This window comes from Hippoglossus stenolepis, chromosome 2 (assembly GCF_022539355.2).
Source record: "Hippoglossus stenolepis isolate QCI-W04-F060 chromosome 2, HSTE1.2, whole genome shotgun sequence".
Taxonomy (NCBI): Eukaryota; Metazoa; Chordata; class Actinopteri; order Pleuronectiformes; family Pleuronectidae; genus Hippoglossus; species Hippoglossus stenolepis.
Window position 1 is genome coordinate 4835442 of NC_061484.1, and position 13940 is coordinate 4849381.

General features: G+C 41.0%; 1 protein-coding gene and 1 long non-coding RNA gene across 3 annotated transcripts; both read right to left on the bottom strand.

Moving 5' to 3' along the window:
- Positions 1–1824: 1824 nt before the first annotated feature.
- Positions 1825–11261, bottom strand: LOC118120400. Of its 2 annotated transcripts, none has more exons than XM_035175278.2 (9): positions 11171–11261; positions 11003–11074; positions 10758–10810; positions 10540–10608; positions 4544–10343; positions 3820–4357; positions 3656–3712; positions 3419–3569; positions 1825–3274 (listed from the first exon to the last, which is right to left on the bottom strand). In XM_035175278.2, the coding sequence occupies exon 5, from the start codon at positions 6938–6940 to the stop codon at positions 5378–5380; it is 1563 nt and encodes a 520-aa protein (XP_035031169.1). In that variant the 5' UTR covers positions 6941–10343; positions 10540–10608; positions 10758–10810; positions 11003–11074; positions 11171–11261; the 3' UTR covers positions 1825–3274; positions 3419–3569; positions 3656–3712; positions 3820–4357; positions 4544–5377. Both variants share the same exon structure in this region, with proteins under 2 accessions (XP_035031169.1, XP_035031188.2).
- Positions 11262–11519: 258 nt separating this feature from the next.
- On the bottom strand, positions 11520–12576 carry LOC124854600. Its single transcript, XR_007034781.1, has 4 exons — positions 12494–12576; positions 12057–12131; positions 11717–11968; positions 11520–11617 (listed from the first exon to the last, which is right to left on the bottom strand). It is a non-coding gene; the product is annotated as an uncharacterized LOC124854600 (long non-coding RNA).
- Positions 12577–13940: the final 1364 nt, after the last annotated feature.

A 13940-nucleotide genomic window follows, 5' to 3' on the forward strand; every position in this document is an offset into this window, starting at 1 on the left:
CCACAGGTCAAGCAAGTAAAATATGGTAATACCTTTTTATTTGATTTCATTTTTTTATTTCATGTTAGAGGCAGCATGGCCAAATGCTAATGTGAGATTTATACTTAAGAGAATGTATCCATTTAAGTTCAATATTTGAAATTATTAGCACTAGTGCAGTGCCTGTTTCACACACCTGACAGTCAGACAGATAGAAACACGCACACAGAGACAGACACACACACATACAAAGTCAGACACACAGTCTGATAAATACACAGACATACAGTCAGACAGACACACACACACACACAGACAAACACACAGACACACACAAACAGTCAGACAGACACACACACACAGACAGTCAGAAAGATACACAGACATACAGTCAGACAGAAAGACCAAGACAGTCACAAACACACAGTCAGACACACACACAGAGATAGACACACAGACACTCAGATAGAAAGTAAGACACACAGATCGACAGTCAGACATTGTGTAATTATATTGCATGCGTATTTTAGGGATTAAAGTTTAAAAGAGCAGGTTAAAAGTGCTCACTTAATACATTACTAGTTAAGCAAATGTTTACTTCAAGTCAGAAAAAGAACTGAATTACTGTTTGACGAGCAAATGATCAGTTGTCTTATACAACAGTCTTCTGAGAAGCCCTAACTCTGAGCAGCTACATCTTCTACAGGGGTTCTTTTTATTTCTTTATTTAAGAGCATATTGCTACTTGAGATTTTGAAATGCCAGCATGGTCAACGTCCATTCAGTTGGTTATGGAATTGTGACAGTCTTACGTCACTAATGCCTGAAAATGAGAGCACAAATCTGAGAGCAGGACTTTCGTGAGCGCACAGAAGCAGCCTGAGTGTGAGAAGAAGGACTCAATGTGAAGTTCAGCAACAACATATACTCTGAGTGAAGAACAGGTTGGAGCAGGAGCAGAGGAAATCTGTACATGAGCAGCGGCTATTTGAGGGGGGCAGGGTTTTGACATTACAAAATCTGAACATGAATGAAGAAATAATGAAACACTCTGGAATAAAGATCTGAGAGAAACTCCAGTCATCACTGTGACCTGTTCTCTACACAGTATTACACAGTTATTACCTTGTCAAACATTACATAGAGGAATGTTTATAATGTACAACTATTATCGTCACAGTCCACGCACTTGAATGATGAAAGAGGATGAAATTAGAAGACAGAGTAAGACAAAGAGTCAACCATATAAAGAGAAAGAACAGATCATACCTCCCCACGTGGCCTTGTGCAGACCCCTACAGCAGATGTAAATGTATAAAAACACAGCCAACAAATACTGAGAGATGGCATTGGCAGCTGCAGATCCACTTTGAGAAAAAGAAACAGACGAGTAAAGAGAAATTAAAAACTGTCGAAAGCATTGGTTCTTCACAGATATGTAGTATTAAATTGGACTGTACTATTCAGTGTTGATGGACTGATAACATTTCTAAAGATCCATCATTAAGTCATTATAAGCAGAAATGCCTAATTTTCTTTGGAGATTGCAAATTTTTAAAAAACTTACGCAACACCCAAATTCAGAAGAAAGAGGAAAATGTAGTTGATGACAGCATTGAAGACATTTACAACCACTCCAGTTATAACCTGAGGCCATATAATTCCCTGTAAAGCACAACACAAGCTTGGCTCAATATTCATTTTATGGACTGAAGGAAGTGTGTCAAGAAAGTTTGTGAAAGTGACAGAAAGTGTCACCTGATTTTGAAGATACCTCCCTTGCAGCTGGTACATAAACGCTTGTGCTTAATCAAACAGTTGCTCTATAAAAATCAACAACTGTCATTGTATAGCATAGATACATTTATTTTGATGTATTAACGTGCTAATATTAGCCTCAATAGCACTGAAGTACAGCCGAGGCTCATGCAAATTTTATAATCCTGCAAATATTTAGTCACAAACCAAGTTTTTTACAACTTAAAATGTTGATCAGATGATGATGCTCAATGAAAATATCTCAACTTGCTTTATCTTAAATTATCTTGTCATGATTAAATAATCCAATGGTTGTCAAGATATTTTAAGAATTTATGAACTTGTGCTGAAAGAAAAGGTAAGACATCATCAAAGTCAGTAGGGTTCTTACAATGAAATCCATTTCTCAGAGTATCTCCAACAAGTTTCATGGAAATCAATCCAATGGATTTCCATGGGTTTTTTCCCCAAGGATTTCTAATGATTTTTAAGATATTTTGGTCTGAACCAATTTTGGTGGACTGACCCATAGAATGACTTAAAATGACTAAAAATTGAAAAACCACTTTGATCCATCAATGTCTAGAATGTACCACACCCACCGGTAGAGCAGGCATGAAGATCTTCACATACATCTGTGACAGGCTTTATGTAGAAAGACAAACAGAACAAATAATGTGAAACTGCATGTGTGACTAAGATTCATGATTGTACATCAAGTATGAGGTTATAAATCATTAGGATTCAGCTTTTGGGCGGATGTCAACTTTGAGCCAACGGACAAGACAGTTCACCTTAAATGAATACTTCAGTCCCTGAAATCATATACACAAACTTGTAAAAGAGCAGTTGGAACTAGAAATTTCAAATGGGTGCCTTGCTTGCAGGAAATTAGATTTGTTTTACAGAATGAATAATAATTGACAGTTTGTACACTCTTGTTTTAAAACTACTTTCATAACTTTCTTGGCAATACAAATTACACATTGAATTTGAAAACTATAAACTCAGATATGCAGTGACAATATTTCATAGAATACAAGTAGAACATCAATACATTTGAAAACATACTAAATTATGATGGCTTAATTGGGTTGTTGAAAAATATGTTTTAATATCAATATTTATAAAAATATACAATGAATAGAAAGGTGCGACATCCTCTGTCCATAACCCTCAACAAGAGTAAGGAAAAACTACCCATAAAAACCCTATTAACAGGGGGGAAAAAATGTAGAAACCTCAGAGAGAGCCACATGTGAGGGATCCCTCTCCCAGGATGGACAGAAGTGCAACTGATGCCGTTTTATCAAATCTTAAAATTAAAACATTTAAAATAAATTGAAATATACAAGTACTCAAAAGAAATAACTACACCGAGCACAATGTTAAACCAGATAGTGTGCAACATACAAAAAAGAGCTCTCTGCACAAGGTTAAGACTCCATGAGTTTGCTGCAACCATTCTGGTGAATAGAGTGGGTTTGATTTGTGGCAGAGGGACATTTGGGGACAATCCAGTCATCTTCCTCTTTTCCTGAAAGGACACAAAAGCAAACACATCAGTAATGGCAATCTTACATTGCAGTGTGACTCAACGGTATTTGAATTCAGTTAGGAAGTCAAAGAAAACAGCAGTCCTTAAAAAGATGAAATGCCAGTTGTCAGTCACGTTGTTTACCTCTGTATTTTGTGTTGTGATGAGTTCTCTGGAAAGTTGCAGTTGTTACTTGGGTTCTCGCTGATGATCCTCTTGTCCGTCATTACCGCTATTGCTGTACCCATTTTACTGATCATTGATTCTGCCGCCGTCTCATCTGGTTGTGACTTTTCTAAAAGAAAAAGCATAATCAAAAACTTCCCAAGAGCTACTGTAGGCATCACTTGGGTAATTATTGTTGTTTCTGCTTTCCCTTACTGAAACTGCTGCTGTCCTATGACATGTCAGTCTGGATTCTCCCTCCTGTTCTGGTTTCTAGTGTGAGAAAGACAAGTTGCTGAAACACCATCTTTGGCAAGTAGAACATCTGATTAACAGTAATGAAAACAGTCTTCAGAAAAGTTTAATGTGTCAACTCAAACCTTGTGTGGAATGCTGATTCTTCACTGGAGCTGTCTTCTGTCCTCACTGACGAACCTGGTTCTTCTCCTTGCCAGCCTCATTTGGGTCCCTCACTGGAGCTGTTGCTGTCCTCATTACAGTCTCTCACCATTGTCACGGTTATGGCAGTGATTTTACAGAAAAGACAGGGAAAACAAAACTGCATTAATGTAATGTTTCAGACCAAAGAGAAAAGACACATTTCTATTACGTTGAAGAAAAAGAGTACTTAACTTTATGGTGTTGATCTGCATACAATAATTATGTAGTCAGGCAGGACCTCATGTGGGTGTCATGTCGTGAGAAAACAAAAGCACGATTAGGCACTGGGCATAATTTGAGCAACTAACTTAAGAAAAAATATTAAAGGCATAATGATCATAGAAAAAAAAGGGAAAGTTGAATGTCATATTACCAACAGTCCTGTGTAGTGCAACATTTACCAAATTTCTTCCCTCTGACATGCTGACACCTTTCGGACTGCGTCTTCATTGCTGTAACCGTCTTCACTCTGGGTGGCTATGGAAAAACAATACAAACATCAGCATACTGAGCATAACCTGCAAAACATCTAGATCTGTCTGAATGAATTCCAAACAATAATACTGAAGGGCATTATATTCCAAATACGTGGATGATCATTTGACTGAATGAACACCTACAATGATGTGTTTTGCATCTTTATAGTTATCTTAACATACTAACCTGGATCTCCGGAACTGCACTGCTGTTGTCCTCAGTGGAGCTGCTTCTTCATCCCTCTGTCTCATTTCTTTGTCAATTTGTTTGTTTTTTCGAGTTAGAGTGTGTGCCAGTTGGTTTGATAAAGTCGTTTCAGATGTAATGTTAATACTATGTCCAGCCAATACATACCACTGTGCCACTATGACTCAAAACACTTAGAAAGGCTAAGAGATAAATCGGTCTGACCACTGGCTTGTATGACTGTCTACAGACTGCCATTTAGCCCGCTCAGCAGTCCTCCTCATTACCTCCTCGCCTTCTAAAAACGTGCTGCTGCCTGAATCGCACCCTTGGGAGCCAATCCAAACAGCCAGCAAAACAACAAACAAAAATAAAAATCGAACACAAAAGGCTAAAAGATAAATCGGTCTGACCACTGGCTTGTATGACTGTCTACAGACTGCCATTTAGCCCGCTCAGCAGTCCCCCTCATTACCTCGTCGCCTTCTATGAACAACTAAATAGAACTATCTAAAATTGAACACAAAAGGCTAAAAGATAAATCCGATGACTACTGGCTTGTATGGCTGTTGAGAGTGCCATGTAGCCCGCTCAGCAGTCATCCTCATTACCTCGTCGCCTTCTATGAACAACTAAATAGAACTATCTGTGCACCCAGAGAAAATAGACTTAAAGAACGTGATGAACCCAGAATCGCAAATGAAAGCATCAGTTATGCTGCTGCTTTGTAAACCTGACAGTACGCAAAGGCTAACAATAAACAAAAAAAACCCTAACACAAATAAGTCAGAGGAATTACCCCTTCAGAACATTGTGGCACTCTTAACAACTGTATTAGCTGTATGTATTGGCTGGTAAAGTTATCAGTGTTAAAACACAGTAAACTGGATTGTGATAACTGTAATACGTTTGGAGGACACCAGATTGGAGGCAGGTATTTGGCTGAGATATGTATATGTGATCTAGGAGTGTCTGACCTTCAGTTGTTGCAGCTGTGATAACTTGTGCATAGCCTCTGGACTGAAACAGTTCACGAATGGCCTTCTTTCCTTTGCAAAGGAGGTCTTCGTTAAAGTCTCCACACACAATGACAGGCTGGTGATTCATTATGGCGAGAGAGTCCAGGAGGTTGGTCAAGTTTGGCAAAAACCTCTCGAGGCTGAACTGTGGTGGTCTGTACACAGCTGCAATCAGTGCTTGGAATGGGTTCTCCACTTTGACAACTACAAACTCCAGATCCGTCACATTTTTAATGAACCGTCGGGCCTCTGCTTGAATGTGGCTCTTACAGTACACTGCAGCAACCCCACCTCCATCTTTTTTTGCCATGTCTGGATAGCTGGTGTAGGAGACATGTCTGCTGCGTGTAAACATGTTGTATCCTTCCAACTGGAACTGTGGGGAATCAACTGATCCAGACAAATGCGTTTCTGTTATGCACAAAACATCGGCAAGTCTCAGTTCATGGTGGCACTTCATGTCCTCAATGTGAGAAGGAAGTCCTTGTGCATTGTGGTGGATTAGTGTCATCGTTTGAGCCATTTCATCTGCTACTTTGACGTTTTGCAACAGCGGCCTTGTGCTTTGGAACGATGCTTGTGTCATTTCTTGCATTGAAGCAGTGATTTGAGGAGCAGCATAGATTTTCTTTTCATTGAGGTCAGTGATGTAAAGTCCTTGCAGCGAGGTTGTCCGGCTGAGGGCAACATAGGACATTCCAGGCTCAAACACACGCTTCAAGCCCACCACTGCAGACTGCATTGTCATGCCCTGCACTTTGTGAGCTGTGCAGGCAAAGGCCAGCTTCATTGGGAACTGCCTTCGAACCATTCCTTTTCTGCTGCCGCTTTCCTCATGCGTCTCTATGTACACAAAGTCATCTGATGCCCCTTTTATCTTTTTGCGGAATTTGCGTCCGGCGGTTGGATTGTCCAACTGAAGTCCAACCAGTTTCACTGTCGTTTGTCCACTTTTCTCGGTTGTCACTATGTTGGCAATGGTTCCGAACGTGCCATTAACGAGCCCATCCTCCACATCCAGATTCCTGATGAGCATAACACGTACGCCGTGCGCAGCTTGTATGTTGTCAGGTAACTCTCTTTGGCTTCCTTTGACAGTTCCTATCTGGATCATTTGACCGGTGGTGGGGTCCTTTAGATAGTCCTCTGCCTTAATGTTTAGAAAGTCAGGGTGGAGGGCAGTTACGGTGGCACAATTGTGGGCATCGACCTCTTTGTTTGTGGCAAATATATGCAGGACATTGGGTGGACAGTCTTTGATGTCGGTGACAGCCTGGTAGAGCAAAGCTTTGTCGCTGTCACAGAGTTCTTCTGTCTTTTGCTTAACCCGTATCCTGTTCAGGAGCTCTGCAAACACGAGATCATCTTTTTGACGCATGATGTGTCAGGTTGACCATTTGAAACTGGTCTTTCCAGAGGTCAAGCACAGACCCCTCGTAGACACAGAGTGGTTTGGCTCTACCGAGGGGCGGCAGTTGGTAGAAGTCTCCTACTGCCAGGACAGACATCCCTCCGAAAGGTTTCTTGTTTCCTTTGATCTGCTGAAATCTCCAGTGGACATAGGAAAACAGCTCTTTTGAAACCATGGATATTTCATCTATTATGAGAATGTCTGCATTGGATAGCGTTGCTCTCATTTCATCCAGTGCATTTCCAAGTCCTTGATATGATGGTTTCAAAGATCTTGGCAGTTTGAGGATGGAGTGCAAGGTTTTTCCAGAGATGTTGAAAGCTGCTGTGCCAGTGAATGCAGTCAGTAGCACTGCGGGCATGGACATGTCTGCCTGGTCGCGGAATCTGGGGAGTTGGCGCAGAATCTTGGTGGCCTCCTCATATATGCACTTGATGACATGGGATTTTCCACAGCCAGCTCCCCCGGTGACAAAGTAGAAGAACTGTTCTGGATTGTGGCCCCAGACACGCTTGAGGCACCACTCATGCACAGTGTAGAATATTGATGCCTGTGTTACGTTGAGACTTTGGTACAACTTTCTCACAAAGTCTGGGCTCAGCTTTGGTGCCTCTATTGCTGGTACAGCTCCGCCACTGTCACGTGCGATTTCGTAGTCTGGCACATTGTCTCTCTCTTTCTCCTCATTGGGGTCTGATACTGGTCGCTCGGCCATGCACTCCAAACGTTCCAGTTCGACCTCTGGTGCAAAAGTCCTCCATGCATTAGAAAGTGGACCTTTTTCAGACACCTTTACAAGGGCCTGCTGCATTTTTTTGCCATGTCCTTCGTATCGCTTCTTCATGGCATCAACCAGTTATTTTACTACGTAGTCCGATTTGACAGCACATTTGTAGTACTGCTCATACGTAGGGTACTGTTCGGTTTTAAGGTCATCGTTGGATCTGTGTGGCAAGTACAGTTTGAGCAATCTGCAGTAAAACTTCTCTGGTTCTTTCCTTTCTGAGAAGCGGGGAAATCTGATGATGGCAGGTTTTCCCACACTTCTTTTTTGAATGAATCCTCTGTCATTCAAAAGGGGAATGGCATTTGGGCCTTCAGCTTGTCGGCCGTAGAGTATCCTGTACTCTGACGCAAACTCGGCCAAAGACGTGTTTTCGAGTGTCCTAGGTCTGTCTGCATATTTCTCGGGTAATCCCGACATCCACACTTTCTCTGCATCAGGATTGCCTGCAACCTGCTCATGGGAAGACTCATCTTCAGTGCGTTTTCATCCGTCTGTATGAACACCACACTACGTGAACACTTTTTTAGTGGCAAGCTGCATGTCCGTGCCACAGACTCTTGAGCGCTGACCTCTCTGTGTTTGGAGTACGCCTGCATGATCTGCTTCATTTCATCTTTCTCATTGACGTCTTTTTTCCGCACTTCACTAATGACTTGATTCAGCGTCGGAGTCATCTCATGTTCCGGCTTGGAAATGTATGACAACATGTATGCGATGCAGCAGTACTCGTCAAGAACAAACTGAATGTCCATGTTAGCGTTCCATACCCTCAGCAAATGGATATTGTATCCATTGACCCAACAGTCGATTGGACTACGCTTCATCACAATGACATTGCCAGTGGTTAGATTCTCCACTATTGTCCTGAATTCGTGGTAGGTGAGTTTGAATTTCACCAGCAACTCTTAAAAAAGACATGGGTGGGTTCTTTGATTCGTTGAGGAAAGTCCACAGTGGTCTGATTTTGACCATGGCCTCCATTTGTATCTTTCGAAGAGGTCTGATTTTAGAGTTGGACTTTTTGCCTGTGAGTTTTTCCCCACTTTCACTTTGTTTCTTCACTTCACCATCAACTCATGATCTTTACGGTCATCTGGGTTGGTGACGACGGTTTTGTCCATGGGTGTTCTAGGAAAATCAAATCTGCACACGTTGTTGCCTTTTTTGCACGATTTGGAATGATTTCGGCTGTGAATCTGAACCTCACACGATTTTGTGGAGCTCGGGGTCCGCATCTGGGTCAGGCAACTGGCATGTTATATACTGGTCGATGAACTCGCAGACTTCATCGTCATCAAACTTGGGTGCATCCTTAATCCAAACCACCAAGTGGATATGTGGGCTTCCTCTTGCTTGAAACTCCACTCGATAGAAGAAATCTTCTACTTCACCAATGGGCTGTCCATCTGACAGGATCAGATTGTTCATTAGTGCGTCAACCCTTTTTGCAAACATCCGCATTACAGTGACAGGGTTGCTTCGTAGAATGTCACATTTTGCATTCCAGTCGAGCTGATCAAAGTCAACACTTTCACCTTGTTGAGCTTTTATAATCTCTATGAACTCAGGCCATCTCATCTCAGCAGCAGAAAACGTGATGAAGAATGTGGGCTTGCCCACCTGTCTGACCATGGCATACAGATCTTTCAGTGCCTTTTCCCAATAAGCTGGAGTGCCTCGGAGAGGTTGCATGAACCGAGTTGCGTCCTTGTTCGTTATCAGTTTTTGCACCTCGTGATTATCTTGAAGCATCCGGTTGGAAATTTTGCGTCCATCTCTGGTGAATGGTTTGCCTTTACGCAGTTGTATTGACATGCTGTTTTTGGCCATGTGGGTTTCTGTCACAAACTGCGAAAAGAAGAGGTAACTCTGGTCCATTGCAAACCTCCTATCTGCTGAGAAGAGCCTTGCATTAAAGTACATGCTTGGGGAGAGTTGAATCGGCCGAACCTCATCTAATGTGTTCTGTCCAGTTGGGAACAGAACAGGGAAGGCCATGGCTTCTAGTTTTGGAATAGCGAAGAAGCCAACAGGTTTGTTACCTTGGGCAGGCACAATGCTAAATATGCCATCGCCGTATGATAAAAGTTCCTGGGCTATGTCAGGTGGCTGCATGCAGGTGTCCAGGGCCAGACCAGGTCTAAGTTCCTCCTTTTCCTTCTCTGGGTCTGATTTGGACTGATCGGCCTGTTCACCGTTTGCAGCATCACTGGTTTCCATTTCTGTGTTCTTGGGCTGCTCAGCCCGTTTTGTCTCATCTATAGGTCTAACTTTCTCTGGGTCTAATTTGGATTTATCAGCCTCCACTGGCTGATCATCTGTGTTGAATGTAGCACTCTCATCAATTGTAATGTCTTTATATTCTGAGTGCATCTCTTTGAGTGTTGCTAGTCCTGCTAGCACATTTTTCATATTGACAGTATAGAAGTACTGATGGCCTTTGTACTTGATGTTCCTTTTTAGTTTGACCTGCAACAGCTGGGCTTCACCGCTGGGTCTTGGGAGACAGTTCACTGTTGCATTTACCTCTGATGGCACACACACAACTGCGCATGATCGGGCTGGTGGAGGGTTCTTGTCCATCTGATAAGACAATACCAAGTTTGTGAAACTCAAGATATTGTTTATTGTATAGTTATACCTGAGAGAGTCTGAGAGAGACAGAGTGTATGTTGTGACAGTGATGGGGACTGTATTTCAGCCATCTGGTAACACAATACCAAGTTCATGACACTGTATTGTATAGATTTGCTTCAGTGTGGTGGGAAAAAAAACTCACCTTTTTAGCTGGAGAATGGGAGCCAGTAGGTCCATCGGTCTTCCAAAAGTTTCTTGGCTCTGGAGGGGTCTGTATTTCGGTAACCAGATGGCATGAATTTAATTTACTAATGTTGGGCATTTTGTCAAACATAGCACTACTTGTTTTTTTATAAAACATACATAATTGTTTATGCAAAGCAGTTATTTATGAATAATTGACTAAGTAAAAGTCCATACCTTTGGAGGTGACTTGTCCACAATGGTCGGGCTGGTGGAGGGGTCTCGGCCATCTGAAAAGACACGATACAAAGTTTGGGAAACTCAAGATATTGTTTATTGTATAGATATACCTGAGAGAGAGAGAGATAGTGTGTGTTGTGACAGTGATGTGGACTGTGTTTCAGCCATCTGGTAACACAATACCAAGTTCATGACAGTGTATTGCATAGATATGCTTCAGTGTGGTGAATAAAAAAGCTCACCTTTTTAGCTAGAGTAGGTCCATCCGTCTTCCAAACATTTCTTGGCTGTGGAGGGGTCTGTACTTTGGGAACCTGATGATACATGAGACTTATCACTTAATACAAAATATTTGCATTACATTGAGACAAATCACATCAAACTCAGCTACATATTTATTGTTTAGGTACCTCGCAATCAAGAACGGGTGGGCTGAGTGGGGCTGGATCAGCCAGGTCGAGCTTGGTCCAGCGCAATTTTTGCGCCTGTGACCTCTTTCCCTTCCTCAGCATCTCTGAAACAATTTGGGGATCAAAAACAATTGCCTTGTCATAAAATTTAAGTTCAGAAATGTCAGTCTAAATTATGTATGATATTTTATTATTATAAATACCTTCAAACAAGTTTGTCGTGTCTGTGTCCAGTAGATGATGATCACAGTGAAAACAGAAAAGTAGTAATGTAAGGAGAAAAAAGAAGCAGAATAGTACAGCAAGGTGGATAGTTATAAATCTATGCATCCAACATACTCACCAAGATAAAAATATTTTACCGGACGCTGGTCTTCCTCGTCACACGTTGGCCTGCCTAGGTCTTGCTCGTCACACGTTGGCCTGCCTTGGTCGTCACAAGCCGGCCTGCAATTTGGGGTACAAGTTAAGAGTTTGTGTAACCTGACTGACAGGTGTGCTTTACCGTCCTTTGTGTAGTACATGTTCTCGTCTACTCTAATTTACCGTGAAAATCCAGAACCTGTGAAGGATGCCTAAACAGAGAAACTCACAAAGTATGTTAATTTCAATAATATGAAATTACAAATGCTTTGAAAAAAAATATTCTGTCTTTATAACTACAACCCTACACTAGCCCAACAAGCTAAAATAAATTATATATATCTAATCTAAACCCAATCTAATACTTCCCTCTAATCCCTAATAATAAATGTAATAAGAAAATTAGCCTGTCTTGAAGATGCTGGACACAGGAACCTGAAAAAGACAGTACAGTGAATTACTCCTGGGTAGATATCATTGATGACCAGATACGACAAAGAATGACTTAATGTGCCACACTCACAATGCTGAAGGTCAATGAAGAGCTGGATGCAGAAGGTCGATGAAGGGCTGGATGCAGGAGGTCGATGAATTGTGTCTATAAAAAAAATTGAAAATAAAAGACACATGAGCATATCAGACTTGTTACTAGAATAGTTGGACAAGATGTATCAAAAATCATTGATTATTATTTAAATTCATTATCATAAGTACACAAATGTAGGCAGGATTTTCTAAATATATTTTACATTGAAGAAATAATTGTCTGCCTTCAAAGTGAGCTCTCTATCATCAAATCACCCGTCATGATTGGATGACTAATGAAATAAATAGAAACAGTCAAACACGTCTATAGAAGCATGGCCAATTGTATTGATTTAATACATATACACACAAACATTAATAATATGCATTTTCAATAGTATTTTATGCTAGTGACAGTATTCAACCAATACTCACCGGTAAAGCACTGCTCAATAGCCGTGAATCTGTGAGTGAAATAAAATATTAAACCATTAATGGCAGTGCAAAATTACATAAACACATACACATTGAGTGCTGTCAGTCATCTCAAAAACAATCTTAGCAATGCTGGCACACACACTGTGCTTTAATGTTACTTAATATATAATCACATAGTGGTCTGGCCTACACATTTCTGGTAGGCTCTTTCACACCTACACTCAGAGCAACTACTGTACATTTTAGTCAAACGTCATTGAGAGCAGTGAAATCTTAAAATCAATCACCCATCAGAGCAAATAGCAAGCAGGACACACATTTAGTGCTGAGTAAAAAACTGTGTTGGCAACAATGTCCCCACTTAAAGGTTCAGTGTGTAGAATTAAGTGACAACTAACAGTAAAGTTGCAGCTGAACACCCATTGCCTCACCCTCCCAAATATAAAAGACAACCCGTATAAACCTTCAGTTGTCATAAAAACTCAAAAAAGGTGTTTAGTTGGTCCACTCTGGGTTACTGTAAAAACATGGCGGCCTCTGTAGAGGACCCACTCCAAATGTAAATATAAAGTGTTTAAATATTAAGTATTTAAATATAAAGGACTCATTCTAGGATAAAGAAAACAATTTGTACAATTTAGATGAAACACAGTAGTGAAAACACCACTAGGATTATCTTATATTCAATTTCTGTCAATAGATCCCGTTTACCTAAATATTACACACTGGACCTTTAACCACATACTGCCTTATTTAGCAACACAGTACATTAATTGCTCAGAGTAAAATCACAGAACATGTAACTAAACATCCTCTCAATTATTTCACATCAGTTTTAGCAACGAGCCAGCATCAAGGTCCCACTTTCCACACATCTTTACAACATGAATCCAAACACACAAAATACCCATGCTCTCAGTAACACACATCGCAACAATTAGTTAGCAAAAATGAACTCACTTCCCACAGACTTGTGCACACACAGAACTATAAGTTAATTACTTGGGGAGTTAACCAGATACCGTCAGAGTGCATTAATAGCTCTCAGAATGAAATCAGATAAACAAGGACGATTATTATTAATTATACAGGTGTAATCAATAAAAATACAATTTTAGAAAGTCAAAGTTTAGTCTTTAGAGACTTTAGCTTGGTTCTACTCTTTGAAGTGTTTCGGTTTTTCGACTGCACCTGAAGGCAGCACCAAACAACAAAACGTATGGAGTAAAGATCGTTGGGATTGTAAACGATGCTTTCTGTCGTCTTGTTCCTTTGTAATGCACATGGGAACAAAGAGCGATATAACGGTAATGGTAAACCACGATTGGCAACATAAGCTGTGAACTTTCTCATCCAATAGTCGGGAACTTTTGGGGGAACTCTGACCTTGTGTGACAGCATTAGTCATCCGCGTGAAACAGTGGCCACTGAGCAGTAAGGGCCG

Bases quoted from the DNA above. Each gene is read 5' to 3' on its own strand.
- LOC118120400 (XM_035175278.2), bottom strand. From the start codon at position 6,940: ATGCGTCAAAAAGATGATCTCGTGTTTGCAGAGCTCCTGAACAGGATA.